This window comes from Sceloporus undulatus, chromosome 1, assembly GCF_019175285.1.
Source record: "Sceloporus undulatus isolate JIND9_A2432 ecotype Alabama chromosome 1, SceUnd_v1.1, whole genome shotgun sequence".
NCBI lineage: Eukaryota > Metazoa > Chordata > Lepidosauria > Squamata > Phrynosomatidae > Sceloporus > Sceloporus undulatus.
The window spans coordinates 3,732,562-3,747,521 of NC_056522.1; the positions used below are offsets into that span (position 1 = coordinate 3,732,562).

General features: G+C 40.7%; 1 protein-coding gene across 1 annotated transcript in view; it reads right to left on the reverse strand.

Moving 5' to 3' along the window:
• LOC121919807 (protein FAM71C-like) overlaps positions 1-14,626 on the reverse strand; it is a 1,121,343-nt gene extending 1,106,717 nt beyond the window's left edge. Inside the window, exons 1-4 of the mRNA XM_042446735.1 lie at positions 14,499-14,626; positions 13,144-13,232; positions 11,002-11,159; positions 7,870-8,039 (exon numbers count right to left, since the gene is read on the reverse strand). Coding sequence (XP_042302669.1) covers positions 7,870-8,039; positions 11,002-11,159; positions 13,144-13,231 — 416 coding nt within the window. The 5' untranslated portion in view covers position 13,232; positions 14,499-14,626. The remainder of the gene's footprint in view (positions 1-7,869; positions 8,040-11,001; positions 11,160-13,143; positions 13,233-14,498) is intronic.
• Positions 14,627-14,960: the final 334 nt, after the last annotated feature.

A 14,960-nucleotide genomic window follows, 5' to 3' on the forward strand; every position in this document is an offset into this window, starting at 1 on the left:
TCAGGCAATTGCCAGAGTGCATTTATATCTATCTACTTACATGATGCATCTTTGCGTCCGTTTCCTTGAAAGGTCAGATTCTGGTGAACTTCTCTCTAAGCCTAGAGATCCATGACTCATCAGTTGCCAGGAGTGCATTTGCACATCTTACATTATGTGCAATCTGCTGTCCATTTATTGAGATGTCTAATCTCCTGACTCCATCTCTGAAGCTGGAATGCCCATGATTCAGCATATTGCCAGGATAATTATTTATACATTCTTACACATATGTGCCATCTGCTGTCCGTTCCTTGAAAGCTCAGATTTCTGCTGACTCCATCTCTAAGCCTAGATTGCTATGATCAAAGATTGCCAGGTTACATTTGCACATCTTAACATTTGTGCCATACTGCTATCAGTTATCTTGTAAGATGTCATAATCTCCTGGACTCCTACTCTAGACTGGATGCCCATGACTCAGCAGTTCCAGTAAGTATTTACATCATAAATCATTCATTACGTCATTCTCCGTTTTGAACTTAGATTCTGCCAGTGACTCCTTATGAGCTTACGTCCATGACTCAGCATTGCCAGGAGTACATTTAACATATTTACACTACGTGCCATCTGTGTACTTCCTTGAGACGTTAGATATCTGCAAGGACTCCTCTATAGCTTAGATGTCCAATAGATTCAAGCAAATTTGCCAGGTATAACATTTACACATCTTACACTTACTGCATCTGCGTTCCGTTCCTTGAAGTCAGATCTGCCTGGACTACTTCTTAACTGGAAGCCCATGACTCACAGTTTTTTGCCAGGATGCATATTGCACATCTTAGACTTATGATGCCCTCTGTTTCTCGTTCCTTTGAGACCTTCAGTATAATTATTATATATTATTTATTTATTTATTTATTATTTTTATGTGATTATTAACCTTTTATTTAATAAAGTGCTGTAAATTTACACATTCTGTACATACAATTTTTTTAATTAGACGGTTCCTGCCCTCAGGCTTTACAATCTAAAAAACATGACATATAAAGAGAAGGGAAAGGTGTGTTGGTTAGTAGCTGAACATATAAATACTATACAGAAGAAATGTTCGATAATAAAACAGGCATCAAAAAAATCAAATAGCAAGCAACAATTAATGCAATGCCTGGGAACGCTTATCTGAAAACAGATGGTCTTTCAACTCCGTTTTGAAGTTGTTAAAGAAGTGATGGCTTTGCTTGTGAGGAAGAAGGTTCCAGTTAGTGAGGTGCAGTGAGTGAAAAGGGGCTAAATCCAAGATTGGCAGAGGAAAATTTAGGGCTGGACATGAGACCTTGACTACCAGAACGGAGGGTCCGAAGTGGGAATGTGAGGAGAAATAAGGTCGATAAAGAGTGCCAGTTCCATGATGGCATTTGAATGTTGACAAGCAGGAAAGCTTATACTGAATGTAGTAAAGGGAGTGGAAATGAGGATTCAAACAGGAAGAATGTGGTCAGAGCGGTGTGGTAAGTGATAATGCTGCAGCTGAATGTCTGTACATATATTAAAGGAAAACAGAAGTGATAAATGGAAGCCAGCAGGAGGACTTTAATTAACAGTAAATCAAGTCGTGAGATCACTTTAGGGAATGACCAGGATCTTGTGCAATAGATGTGGAGAGATATGGTCTGTGATTTATGGAAATATTGTAAAAAAAGAATACTACAAGCTTGGCTGTGGTCTGTATCTGAGGGGATACACGACAGAGAAGATCAAAGATAAACCAAGACTGCGGGCTTGCTTGACTGGTTGAATGGAAATGTTGTCCAAGAAAGTAAAAGAGGTTTGAAGGGTGGACTTAGAGAAAGGAAATACAAGAGCTCTGTCTTGGACATGTTGACTTCAAACGCCGATGGCGCATCCATGCAAGACAGCTTTTAGAGCAAGATGAAACTTGCGTTCAAGCCTTGGAGAAAGTCAGTGGAAAGATACACTGGGTGTCATCAGCATACTAGATGGTAGAAAAGCCAAAAGAGCTAATGAGTTTTAACCTAAGGACATTTTAGAGAGAAAACAGAAGAGGTACCAAAAAGAGCCCTTGGGGAACTCAAACAGATAAGGGAAGGAGATATAAGTTGACGCCACAAACCATTTAAAAGATCTGCCTGGACTTCCATCTCTGAGCCTGGATCCCATGACTCAAGATTGCCAGAGTGCATTTCAATACCTTAAACTTGTGTGCCAGCTGCACCCTTATCATAGTGGGACGGTTGTGTTTTTCATTCTGTTTTAAAATTCTGCATATTTTATGTGGTATTACATAATTGAGCTTTGTAACTGTATGAATTTTATACATTTTTAAAGGTTTTTAACTGTGAGCCAAAACCTTGTTTTGTCCCTCTTGGGTGAGAGAAAAGGCTGATATATAATAAATAAATAAATTAATATAAATCAATACTGAGAGAAAAACAAGAGAGGCATGAGCACACAAGTCACTAGTCCAGAAAGACTTATCTGCATTGCCTAACCTAGGAGAAAGATTTGAGCCCAGAAAAATTGTGAAGAAGAGATGAAAAAAATGAGTTTTTTATAAGGCCTATTTTTAGAGAATTAGAACTATAAATAAAAACAAATTTCTTATAATTTTTTTTTTTTTTTTTTTTTTGTAATTAAAATTTAGTATTTATGCTATTAAGTGTAGAGATATATTTATATTAACTAAAAAAATTCAACAACATCTTGTCAAAACAAATTATCAGTAATATATAAATAATTTTTTAAAAAATATCCATTTACTTTATACATTTATCCTTCTTCTTCCTTTCCTTCCTTCTTTTCTTTCTCATTAATTCTTTAATTAAAACTTATTAATCATAACTTATATAATATATATAGCAAATAACAAAAGCTTTAAAAGATGATAAGATCATGATATATTCTAAAACATGAATTAACAAAATATATCCTTAACTAAAAAAGTTTACTACATTGGAAATCTATTGTTTGTCTTTAAAACTAAAAATAAACATTTTATTAAACACTAAATGTTTCAATAATTATTTTTGAATAATTTAACATTAAAATTTTACATCTTTAATCCCTTAAAAACAAATTACTTTCTTTACAATTTCTCTTACACATTTTTTTTATTTATTGCAATGGAAAAAATGATTAAAAAAACTTATTACTCACACTGTAGTATAATACTAACTAAGCAGAATTTCAAACAAACGTTGTGTATTACTTCATAAGCTATTACTAGATGCCATTTGAAATTATTTGAGAGAAGAGAAGTATCACAAAGATTAACAACCTAAACTGAGATATCCTTGCTATTCTTTGAAAGAAGAATAAATTCAAAACCTATTTAAACTTGGGTTTAAGTAAATCTGCATTGGAATTTTGTCCTTTAATTCTTAGAAACCTCTACAGAATGTTAAGAAATTTCTCAGTAAAAACCTTCTTAAATGATTACACATATGCACTTGTTTGATCAAATCTATAAAACCAGATTGTTGAGAATTGAAGAAACGTTGATACATCCTTACGCTATTAAAACAACATTACAAAAGTTTCAATATAATAATTTTAAATAAAAATTTTTATTTATATGCTATGAAAAACAAAAACCTTACCTAGATCATGCCTACAACAATTTAAAATTTTATATCATAATAAAACACATAAAAATACTCTAAATAATGAACCAAAAAGTTAAATAAGTCCCCATAAACACAAACTTTACACAACATAAAGAGATATCCCAAAATATTTATTCTGGGAATGTGTTGGTAAAGGAAGAATAGATGGTTTTAAAGCTACCTTAATAATTGGGCCATTATAGTAGAACTACTCTTGCAGCGTTAAAACTTGCACTATTATATCTCCAAGATCTGGGAAGATACAGCCTCCAACCTCAACTGCTTTCCCAGTCCTTCTATAACAAAGACATTACTTTAATGAATCCTTTAGGAGTATTGAAGGCCCAATGATTTGGTTTATAGAGTAATTACAAACATATATAACTCAAATCAGAATAGGATTTTAAAAGTGTTATATCTGTCCTACACCAAGTACCGCCCTATTTCTGCACACATTTACAACTTAAAGTTTACAATGCATAAAGAAGGTCACAGGGGGAATAAATGCAAAGTAAATAAGGGACAATAAATGGGTCTTGTCATTTGGACCAAGACATTAAAGGCTTCAGTCCCCTTCCCATCATTTTGCCAAAAGACATTTTAACAAAAACACAACATTTCAATTCAAACACATTTCTGCACAATTGTTGATGATTAATCCCTGAAGGAAGGCACTAGAAAAATGTCCCAAATGCATCCAAAGCCCAATTAGCGGCCACGTCTCAGGTCACTCAATGTCCAGTTGTCTTCGCCCGCGAACATCCAGAGACTTGCACCAGAGACTGGACAGGAACTGCATCCTGTCCAAAGAGCAGACACTTCTCAATGAAAGGACCTGCAAGGCCAGGCAAAGAAGCCCAACATCACTCTTTTACTGCCAGGGAATCCCAGGCAAGAGGGCCGTAATATGGGCAAGATCCCAAATTTGGTAGGATGTGTCTTGGAAACAAATTCAAGCAGATCCAAAGGACCCACATGGATTAATCTTCACTTTTTTGTGTTATTCTCTTTTGATTAATTCTCCTTTAGTAACTTTCCTCATTCTCTCCTTCATAATATCTATTTTTATTTAACTATTTTCCTTCCTTCTTCCTTCTTCCTTCTTCCTTTCAAATAAAAGCCTTTTAAAACACTTGTTATATCCTAAACTGTAATAGATTATACTTAACCATCAGCAGAAACCAACAGACGCTTGGGAAACCAAAGCACCTATGACTCGCTCGCTTGAATACAAAGCCATGAACTTACCCAATATTCCTCCGTTTTCGATTTTCTGTCCTTCTCTTTTCATTGCCTTCCTAAACCTTAGTAAGAGCCATGAGTAAAAGCCAATATTCAAGTTATTATAAATGATCACTTCTTAGAATCCTTATTTATTTAAAATATCAGTTTGAGAAGCATTCACTGTTTATGTTTTCCTCTTTGAGAAGGCGGTTTTCAGTCTCCTTTGGACCCCAGTTGCTCTAACACTCAGCCTGGTCTTCCAATTCTATTCTGACCAAAAAGTCATGGAGGCTGGCAGTTGGCCAGAAGCAGCCTGATCCTTCCGCCTTCATGTAGCATCACAATGGCCAAGAAAAAGTAGTTCACTGGAAGCCTTGGGCAGCGGAGGAAAACTCTCCATTTGCTTCCATTGGGAGATATTGGATGATGGGGAAAGTGCCATTTCTCTCTTAGTGGACAGACTTAGATTCACAGAATAAATAACACACACAACAACACACACACACCAAAAATTTAAGAAAATTAGAAATATAATAAATAAACAAAAAAAAAATTAATAAATATCAGTGGTTTTTGAAAGACCAGACTGAAAAGAAAATGAAAAGCATGCCAAATCCCACACATATGGATACATTGGCCTAAGCATGACATTACTGGCTTCACAGAAAAAAATATAACTTATAGGCTATACAGTCCTCCCTCCATATTCGCGGGGTTAAGGGATGATACCCCCGTGATAATATGGGGAAATGCAAAGAAATCACTTGTGTAACTTAGAAGAACAGTTACAAGGGAAATGAGTGTCGCAGGGAAAGAAGGAATCAGGAGCTGTCCCATTTCTTCCCTACCCTTGCCCTTGCTTCCCACCCCTTTCCAGCCAGCTGGCATCAATTCCTGGGGGCAATGGGGCAAAAGGGAAGAGGAAGCTCTGTCCCCCAAGTCCCTGTCCAGCCTCCTGCCTCAGGTCAGTCCAACCTCACTGGCTTCCTACATTGTGCTATATATGCTAATGTCCATTAAGATGGAGACATGGACCCATTTTCCTTTCCTGCTCCTCTCTATAAACAAAAATGTCATATTTCAGCCACCAGAGAGGCAGCACTGGCCTTACTAATTTGGCAATCCGAGGATTACATTAAAGAGCAGAGTTTGGGAAAGTTTAACTTTGCAACCTACCAGCCAAAATAAACTGGTTTAAAACAAAATAACTTTTTCATTTCTAGCTTCAAAGTTATACGCAATTGTAGCTTTCCAGCTTGTTTACTGGTGGCTCTCATGTTTTACCTGAGAACGATGGGAAATTGCAGTGCATCTGAAATACACCCGTTGGAAAATATAGCATTAGTTTTGAGTTTTGTTGCCTTCAAGTTTCCTGTTGATTTTATAATATTTCCTAGGCTTTTTTCTTAGGCTAAGGAATACTCAGAGGTGTTTTGCCAGTTCCCCATCGACAAACAAAGCTCATCCTGGCTTCATGATGTTTAATTACTGGCTTTTAACAACGCTTGGGGTAGTAGTTTCAGCTTGCAAGTAGTGCTCAATAGCCCAGAATAACTCACTTATGCTCGAATGGAATAAAGCCCTTTTTTTGGACTACATAAGCTCCCAGATGACGAAAACTGATTGTGGGGATTATGGAGTTGTAATCCTCTTTTAAAAAAGGAACCTATGCAAGATCTCATCATCAATAAAAAGCACAAGCTCAGACAAAAAAGTGGCACCTGAACTGCAGAAAGATGAAGAGTTTTGGCCAGTTAAAATTTATGCACAGTTCTATAATTTCAAGGAGACAAAGTGTAATTGTATGATTTTAGACTAAGATTCCCAGAGAACCAGGTTCGAATACATGCTCAGCCATGGAAAACCACTGCAAGTCACACACTCAACAGCTCAGAGGACGCAATGGCATAACCTCCTGGAAGAAATCCTGCCAATTACATACAGAGTGGTCATGAGTACAAGAGACAAGGTTTCAAAACCCCACTCACTCTGAAATCATTATAATGACTCTTGGGCAAAATTCACACTCTCTTAGCTAAGAAGACAACGGATTTTTAGGGGTAGCTATACTGGCCATGAGAAGCCAGTTGAGAGGTCATGTTTGAACATTGGGCTAAAGACGCTGGGAGACCAGGGTTCAAATTCCCTGCTGGCCAGGAAACCACTGGGTGACCTTGGACAAGTCACACTCTCACAGCTTCAGGGAAGGTATGGCAAATCTCCTTTGAACAATCTTGCCAACAAGAAAACCTCAATGATAAGTCATTTCTGAACTTAGGGCGAATCTACTAAGACAACCATCATGGCATATGGTAATGCAAACCCCACTCTGAAGAATTTTGCAAGGATAACCCCCATGATTGGTTCAATTATTAGGGTCACCATATTCAATTGGACAACTATTGTGAAATTGAAGAAAAATGTAGGAGATTACCAAGTAACACTTGTAATAATATATAAATTCTATATCTTTGTCAGGCTCAAAAATGGAGAGCATCAAAAAGGACATTGAGAAACTGGAGCGTGTCCAAAGGAGGGCGACTAAAATGGTGAAGGGTCTTGAAACCATGCCCTATGAGGAATGACTTAGAGAGCTGGGGGTGTTTAACCTGGAGAAGAGAAGGTTAAGAGGTGATATGATAGCCCTGTTTAAGTATTTGAAGTGATGCCACATTGAGGTTTTTTTGACCAAGCTTTTTTTCTGCTGCCCAGAGAACAGGACCCGGAGCAATGGATGCAAGCTGCAGGAAAAGAGATTCCAACTCAACATTAGGAGGAATTTCCTGACTTTAAGAACTCTTCAACTGTGGAACATTCTCCCTTGGAGACTGTGGTGGAGTCTCCTTCTTTGGAGGTCTTTAAGCAGAAGCTGGATGGCCATCTGTTAGGGATGCTTTGAGTTCCTGCATGGCAAAATGGGGTTGGACTGGATGGCCTTTGAGGTATCTTCCAACTCTATGATTCTATGAACATTCTGGATGGAAACAATCAGTACGGAATTTTTTTTATGGAGACAGACGCCGTTGTAGCCAGTACTTACCTGGTAAGCATTGGCTCCCCTGTGTGTGGTCCTGAGGAAAATGGACCAACGACGGGGCGAGCGACGAACATCAAGTTGGGCAAGGGAAGTTTGACGTTGGTGGAGGCGATGCCAATGATGGCTTCATTGCTGTGGTTGTGGATGAACACATGCCTGCCCCTTCGGGTGACCTGCAAGAGCGGAAACCCAGAACAATTCTTGTCAGAATCACCAAAGAGAAGCTCTGCCAGATTAGACTTGGGTCTACCTTAGGTTTGCTCCGTGTTTCTTATCTTTTTATTTATTTATTTAAAACTTTCCAAAGACAGTGGTCCCTCTGCATTCCCTGGGGTTAGCAAAGAAGGACCCCCATGAATGTGGAAAAACCGCAAATAAAACACCACTATTTTTTTTAACAAAAGAGAACACCTCTCTAGGAATCTCCAGTGCAAGTCTATGGTCAACATCTGCCAGAAGCTGATCATAGAACCATGCTGGAGGACCTACAAATGCCTAGAGAATTGCTTTCGCTAGAAATGTCTATGTTCTCCAGCACAACTCTATGGTCAACTTTGCTCCGGGTTTTGCCGTGCATCTATACTGTTGAAATAAGGTAGTTTGACACCATTTTAATTGTCATGGCTCCATCCTATTCCTACAGAATCCTGGGATTTGTAGTTTGCTGAGACATCAGCCCTCATTAGCAGAGAAGGCTAAATACCTTGTAAAACTATAAATCCCAGGATTCTGTAGGATGGGGCTACATCAATTCAAGTAGTCTCAAACTGCATTCTTTCTACACTTTAAAGGAACTATCCAAGGCGTGGAATCCATTTTGGGAAGAGAATCCAGGACTGAGTGGGTATTGTAGAATTATAAAATCATAAAGTTGAAAGAGACCACGAGGACCATCTAGTCCAACCCGATTCTGCCATGCAGGAACTCTCAGTCAAAGCATCCCCAACAGATGGCCATCTAGCCTCTGCTTAAAGACCTCCAAAGAAGGAGACTCCACCATTCTCCAAGGAAGTGTATTACACTGTTGAACAGCTCTTACTGTTAGGAAGTTGTTCCTAATGTTGAGGTGGAATCTCTTTTTCTTCAGCTTGCATCCATTGCTCCTGGTCCTGTTCTCTGGAGCAGCAGAAAACAATCTTGCTCCATCCTCAGTATGACACCCCTTCAAATATTTAAACAGGGCTATCATATCACCTCTTAATCTTCTCTTCTCCAGGCTAAACATCCCCAGTTCCCTAAGTCTCCCTCATAGGGCATGGTTTCCAGACCCTTGGCCATTTTTGTCCCCCTCCTTCTGGACACACTCCAGTTTCTCAACATCCATTTTGAATTCTGGTGCCCAGAACTGGACACAGGATTATTCCAGGTGTGGCCTGACCAAAGCAGAATAGAGAGACACTATTACTTCCCTTAATCTAGACACTATACTTCTATTGATGCAGCCTAAAATTGCATTGGTCTTTTTAACAGCCACATCACACTGTTCACTCATGTTCAACTTGTGCTCTACTAAGACTCCTAGATCCCTTTTACACAGAGAGTCTCATTCAACCAGGTGTCCCCCATCCTATACCTATGCATTTCATTTTTCATTTTGTGCAGCCCTCCAGATAATTGTTGGGTTGCAATTCCCAGCAGCCCCTTAGCCAACATAGCCAATGGTCAGGAATGCTGGGAGTTGTCATCCAAGAACAACTTAGGCTTGAGGGCTGCATGATTCCCAGTCTTCATCCAAAACTTTGCATAGCTGATTTTAGGTTCAGATTAAAACCCAGAGCAGTTGCAGTGGTCCCCCAGTCTAGTTATTATTTGAATCTGAAGTACCAATGCTATAGCAAGTACTGATTGAGTGGAATGAAAGACAGACGGATTGCTATAGCACTTTACTCTCATATTTCCCTAGATCTACCCCGCCATGAAGAATCATAGAATGGAAGAGACCACAAGGGCCATGCCAGGTCTTGTTTGATCTTGAAGGCTAAGCTGGGTCAGCTCTGGTTAGTACCTGGGTGGGGGACCACCAACCAATAACATAATAATAAAAACTTTATTTATATACCGCCTTTCTAGGGTGATCAAAGCAGGTCACAAAATGAAATAATTCATTACAATACAGAGTAAAATGCAGTACCAATAAAACAACACCTTAAAAACATCGTATCCAATCGTGATCCAGCATCTAGAAGTAACTTTTATGAGGAGGTAGTTTTCTCAAGAAGAGTCAGGAGGGTAAGCTAAACGGAAGAGATGTGTTTTCAAGGATTTTTTGAAAACATCCAAGGTGGAACTAAGGCGAATCTCTTCCGGAAGTTTATTCCAGTAACATGTGCTATAGGCTCTATTTCAAAGGAATGAAATAGCCTAGAATGGGTTTGTCTTAGGGTCTCCTAAGTGTAATGGTTTGAGAATTGGACTAAGACTCTGGAGACCAGGATTTGAATTCCAACTTGGCCATGAAATCCAATGGGTGGCCTTGGGGAAGTGGCGCTCTCTCAACCTCAGAGGATGGCAATGGCAAACCTTCTCTGAAGAAACGTGCCCAGAAAATCGCATGATAGGTTTGTCTTAGGGTTGCTTGAAACGACTTGAAGGCACACGACAACTCCATACATTGGCAACAACCTGGAGGCTATAGTTTTTTGTGGGTTTGGGGAAACAATGTGGCCATGTTCTGGAAGAGTTTGTTTCTGATGTTTCGCCAGCATCTGTGGCTGGCATCTTCAGAAAATGCAGGCATGAAACGTCAGAAGTAAACTCTTCTAGAACATGGCCACATAGACCGAAAAATGCACAAAAAAACTATAGCCTTCAGGTTGTTTCTGATTTATGGAGTTGTTGTGTGATCCTGGGTTGGGAGGAGTGACACACAGTATATATATACCCCACTCCCTTCCATGCCAGCATTCTCTGAAGATGCCAGCCACAGCTGCTGGCAAAACGTCAGGAATAAACTCTTCTAGAACATGGCCACAGAGTCCGAAAAACCCACAAAAAAACTATGGATGCCAGCCATGAAAGCCTTTGACTTCACAACTTGAAGGCTCATCATCCTGATGGTAGAGCTTTTATGAGCTCTTGAGACTGAGGTCTGATGCACCATCACAGACTGGACAGTCTCCCTTCCCTTCCATTTACCTGGTGAAAGCAGCTCTCAAACATTGGCACAGACTGGAAGGAAGGGTATTCGCCTTTCCAAAGGTACTTCTGCAGAACGGTTTTGATTGGGGTCTGGGTCAGAGAAGAGAAACTGATGCTGGGTTGGGCTCTGTGGAACAATTTCAGGAGTGGATTACCTGCAAAGGAGAGGATCCAGGACATGAAACAACCAGACTGTACATAAGCACTCTGCTTTGCTAGTGCAAGAGAAAAAGAGAGGTGAGATCTGTTCCAAGCTGTCATGGCAAAGTTGGCTGGCTTAATACCCTTCCTTCCTTCCTTCCAGAAGATGTACAGGAACTCTGGCTACTGCCCCACTGCAGAATTAATGCAGTTTGACACCGCTTTAACTGCCCTGGCTCAATGCTATGAAATCCTGTAGTTCAGTGGTTCCCAAACTTTGGCCCTCCAGATGTTTTAGACTTCTGCTCCCAGAATCAGCCCATTGGTCCAACTAACCTAGTACAGGTTGAGTCTCCCTTATCCAGAACCCCAAAATCTGAAATACTCCAAAAACCAAAGCATTTTTCAGGGGTGGCTGAGATTGTGACAGCTTTGCTTTCTGATGGTTCAACATGCATAACCTTTGTTTCATGCACAAAATTATTAAAAACTATTGTATAATGGCAGAGACAGAGTTTGAGTGTTGGACTAGGACGCTGGAGACCAGGGTTCGATTCCCAACCGAGCCATGAAACCTGCTGGGTGACGTTGGGCAAATCACAGGCTCTCAGCCTCAGGGAAAGGCAATGGCAAACCTCCTCTGAACAAAATCTTGACAAGAAAACCCTATGGCCTTAGGGTTGCCATAAGTTGGAAACAACAATAACAAATGATAAGCTTGCTGGTGGAGTAAATGCATACAACAGGGGGTCTAAAACAGGCAAAAACAGGTGGGTCCCAGCATCACCTCTCAGCAAGTGGTAGATTCAGACTATCCATGGGCCAAGATATTTAGATAAAGGTGAGGTGCAGCCAGGAGAGGCAACTGGAAGATGAATTCCTGGGGTTAAATAGGGCAGAACCGAAGAAATGAAGCTAAGCTGAGCAGGCATGACCTTCTTCTTGCTCTAACAGCTATGTGAACTGTACAAGACATTTGCTAACTGTCCAATTTGCTCTCCAAGTCTGTTCCTAGCCTCCTCTATATCTTTGAACTACTGGGCGAAATCACAAACCCTCCAGCAGGAACCACTGTATAGGAAAGAAACCTCTCTATGCCACTGGGTAGTGGTTAACATTTGGTCATAATGCCAACAAGAGCTGCCTCTACATTCTTGTTGTTGCAAGCTTTTGTTTCTAACTGAGAGTTGGACTAGGACTCTGGAGACCAGGGTTCGAATCCCTGCTCGGCCATGGAAACCCACTGGGTGACCTTGGGCAAGTCACACACTCTCAGCCTCAGAAGATGACAACGGCAAACCCCCCTTGAAGGAACTTGCCAAGAAAACTCCATGATAAGTTTGCCTTAGGATCGCCATAAGTTGGAAACTACTTGAAGGCACGCAACAACAAGAACAAGAACAACAATTCAGACTTATGGCATCTCTAAAGGGACCCTATCATGGAGTTTCATTGCCACGTTTCTTCAGAGGGGGTTTGTCATTGCCATCTTTTGAGGCTGAGAGAGTGTGACTTTCCCAAGTGGGTTAATATGCTCAAGTGGGGAATCGAACCCTGCTCTCCAGAGTCGTAGTCCAACACTCTAACCATTACACCATGAAACATGCTGGGTGATGATAGGAGTTGCAGCACATACCTCTGGAGGGTGCCAGATGTCTGGTGTGGCTGGCTGTACAGTATGGGAAAACAAGGAAAAAAGATTGGGAAGGTTTTGTGGATTCACTCATACAGTTCATGTCCTGTGCATGAGCCAGCATGGTGTAGTGGTTTGAGCATTATACTAGGACTCTGGAGACCAAGATTCAAATCCCTGCTCGGCCATGGAAACCCAAGGCACACTCTCCCAACCTCAAAGGATGGCAACAGCAAACCTCCTCTGAACAAATCTTGCCAAGAAAACCCTGTGATAGGTTCACCTTAGGGTCGCCATAAGTCAGAAATGACTTGAAGACTCACAATACACACACCTTTGCGTTGCAGATTTTTTTAAAAACTCACCCGAGTAACTTGGAGAAATTTCGGTATGGATTTCTCTGTCCAGTTCAGGAAGGTGGACTTTGCGTGACCCCTTTTTAAGTCTTGGCATCCTGGACAAAAAGAAAAAGGGACCTGTATTGAACAGAAAGGTTAAATGAGGTCTTTACAAGCTCAGATGTGAAACTCTTTGTAATCTCCTGGGCCAGGGTAACACCTTTAGAAAGTTTTGTCTTTGCAGTAGACCTGCAATGGATGGTTGCTGGTTTTGACATCAGTGGCACAGACAGTTCTTTTGGATTTTAGTCAGAGGTGATGCCAGCGATACCCCTTTAGTTCAAATTCTAAAACAGCCATCCACTGCAATGGACTTACTTCAAGGATAGGATTTTCCCTCTTGGATGGATTCTTTAAAGTCTACCTTAAAATCCAGGGTGCATCCATTGCCCCCATGGACATAAAAAGAGACAGTAGCTCTTCCAATGTAGATGCCAGTTCTTAGGAGCTGCCTTACTTTAGCAGATCTCTGGTCTCTCACTAAGGCTGCATCTACACCGCAGAATTAATGCACTTTGACACCATTTTAACTGCCACGACTCCATCCTTGAGAAACCTGGGATTTCTGGTCTGGTGAGATATTTAGCCTTCTTTTTACAGTCTGGTGCCAGCATTGGCAGTGGCAGCTCCAGGAGGCACATCATCATAGACTCAGAGGAGTTTATCACATGGGATGAATCAGATGCAGAAACTAGACTTAAAGTGAAAATAACCCGCTTGATATTCAGGGTGGGCATGTAAAAACCTGTCAGTCACCATGCCAGGCTGGGGACTGATCTGGAAACGGGTCTATATTATTATTATTATTATTATTATTATTATTATTATTATTATTACTACTACTATTATCCCGCTTCCCCCCACAATTGGGACACAAAGCAGCTTACCAATTAAAAAACAAAAAATAAAATGCAGTTTGAAAGATAAAAGTGTTTAAAAACAGTACAAACAGTACAGTGCTTTGACTAGCAGCAATGGCAGAAGAAGGTAAGAGGTGAGTGGTAGTAGAGGGTCCGTGTCACGAGGATGGGTGGGCATGTAAACACCCACAGGTCCCCATGCCAGGCTGGGGACCGATCCGGATTGAGACCCTGGCCAGGTCAAGCCTGTGCTATCCTGGCACATCTGCTCAGGGCCTGAGCCTCTTGGAGGCGTCTCATTCAGAAGGTTTCCATAAGTCAAAGCTCACTTGATGACACATAACAACATCTAATGGATAAGACACCACAGAGTTGGGATGTCGCAGTTAGATTTTCTGGCTGTGAGTTTTGGTTTGATCCAGCAAGAAAGGGCCTTCAAATAGGAAGAAGTTGCATGGCTACCTAGCTGTTCTTTTCTGGAGAAAGGACCAGCACAGCAGCTGGGTGGACTCCTCTTCAACTCTCTAGAGTTATGGAGAAGATGGAGCTAATGGTCCTTTGAGGTCTGCTCTCCCCAAACCACAGCTAAGCTGGTCAAACTGGTGCCCAGTTACAAGAGGGACTGATCTCTCCCCAGCCTCCTCTACCTGCCTTGTGACCTCACCTTCCCACTTGTGCATCACACCATTCCAGCCGGCGCACGATGATGATGATGATGATGATGCCTGATTGTGACTCATCCTCTGACACAGCCCAAATGACATTGCCTGCAGCCCATAGATTTGGCTCAACATTTTTCTTTCTTTTTCTACTTCCTTTATATGCTGCCTTTCTCCCAACACAGCTTTTAGAGATAGCTAATTAAAAACATTTTCAATAAAGTTTTAAAAGCAATGAAAAATCCTAGCTAAAAGCTAGTAAAAT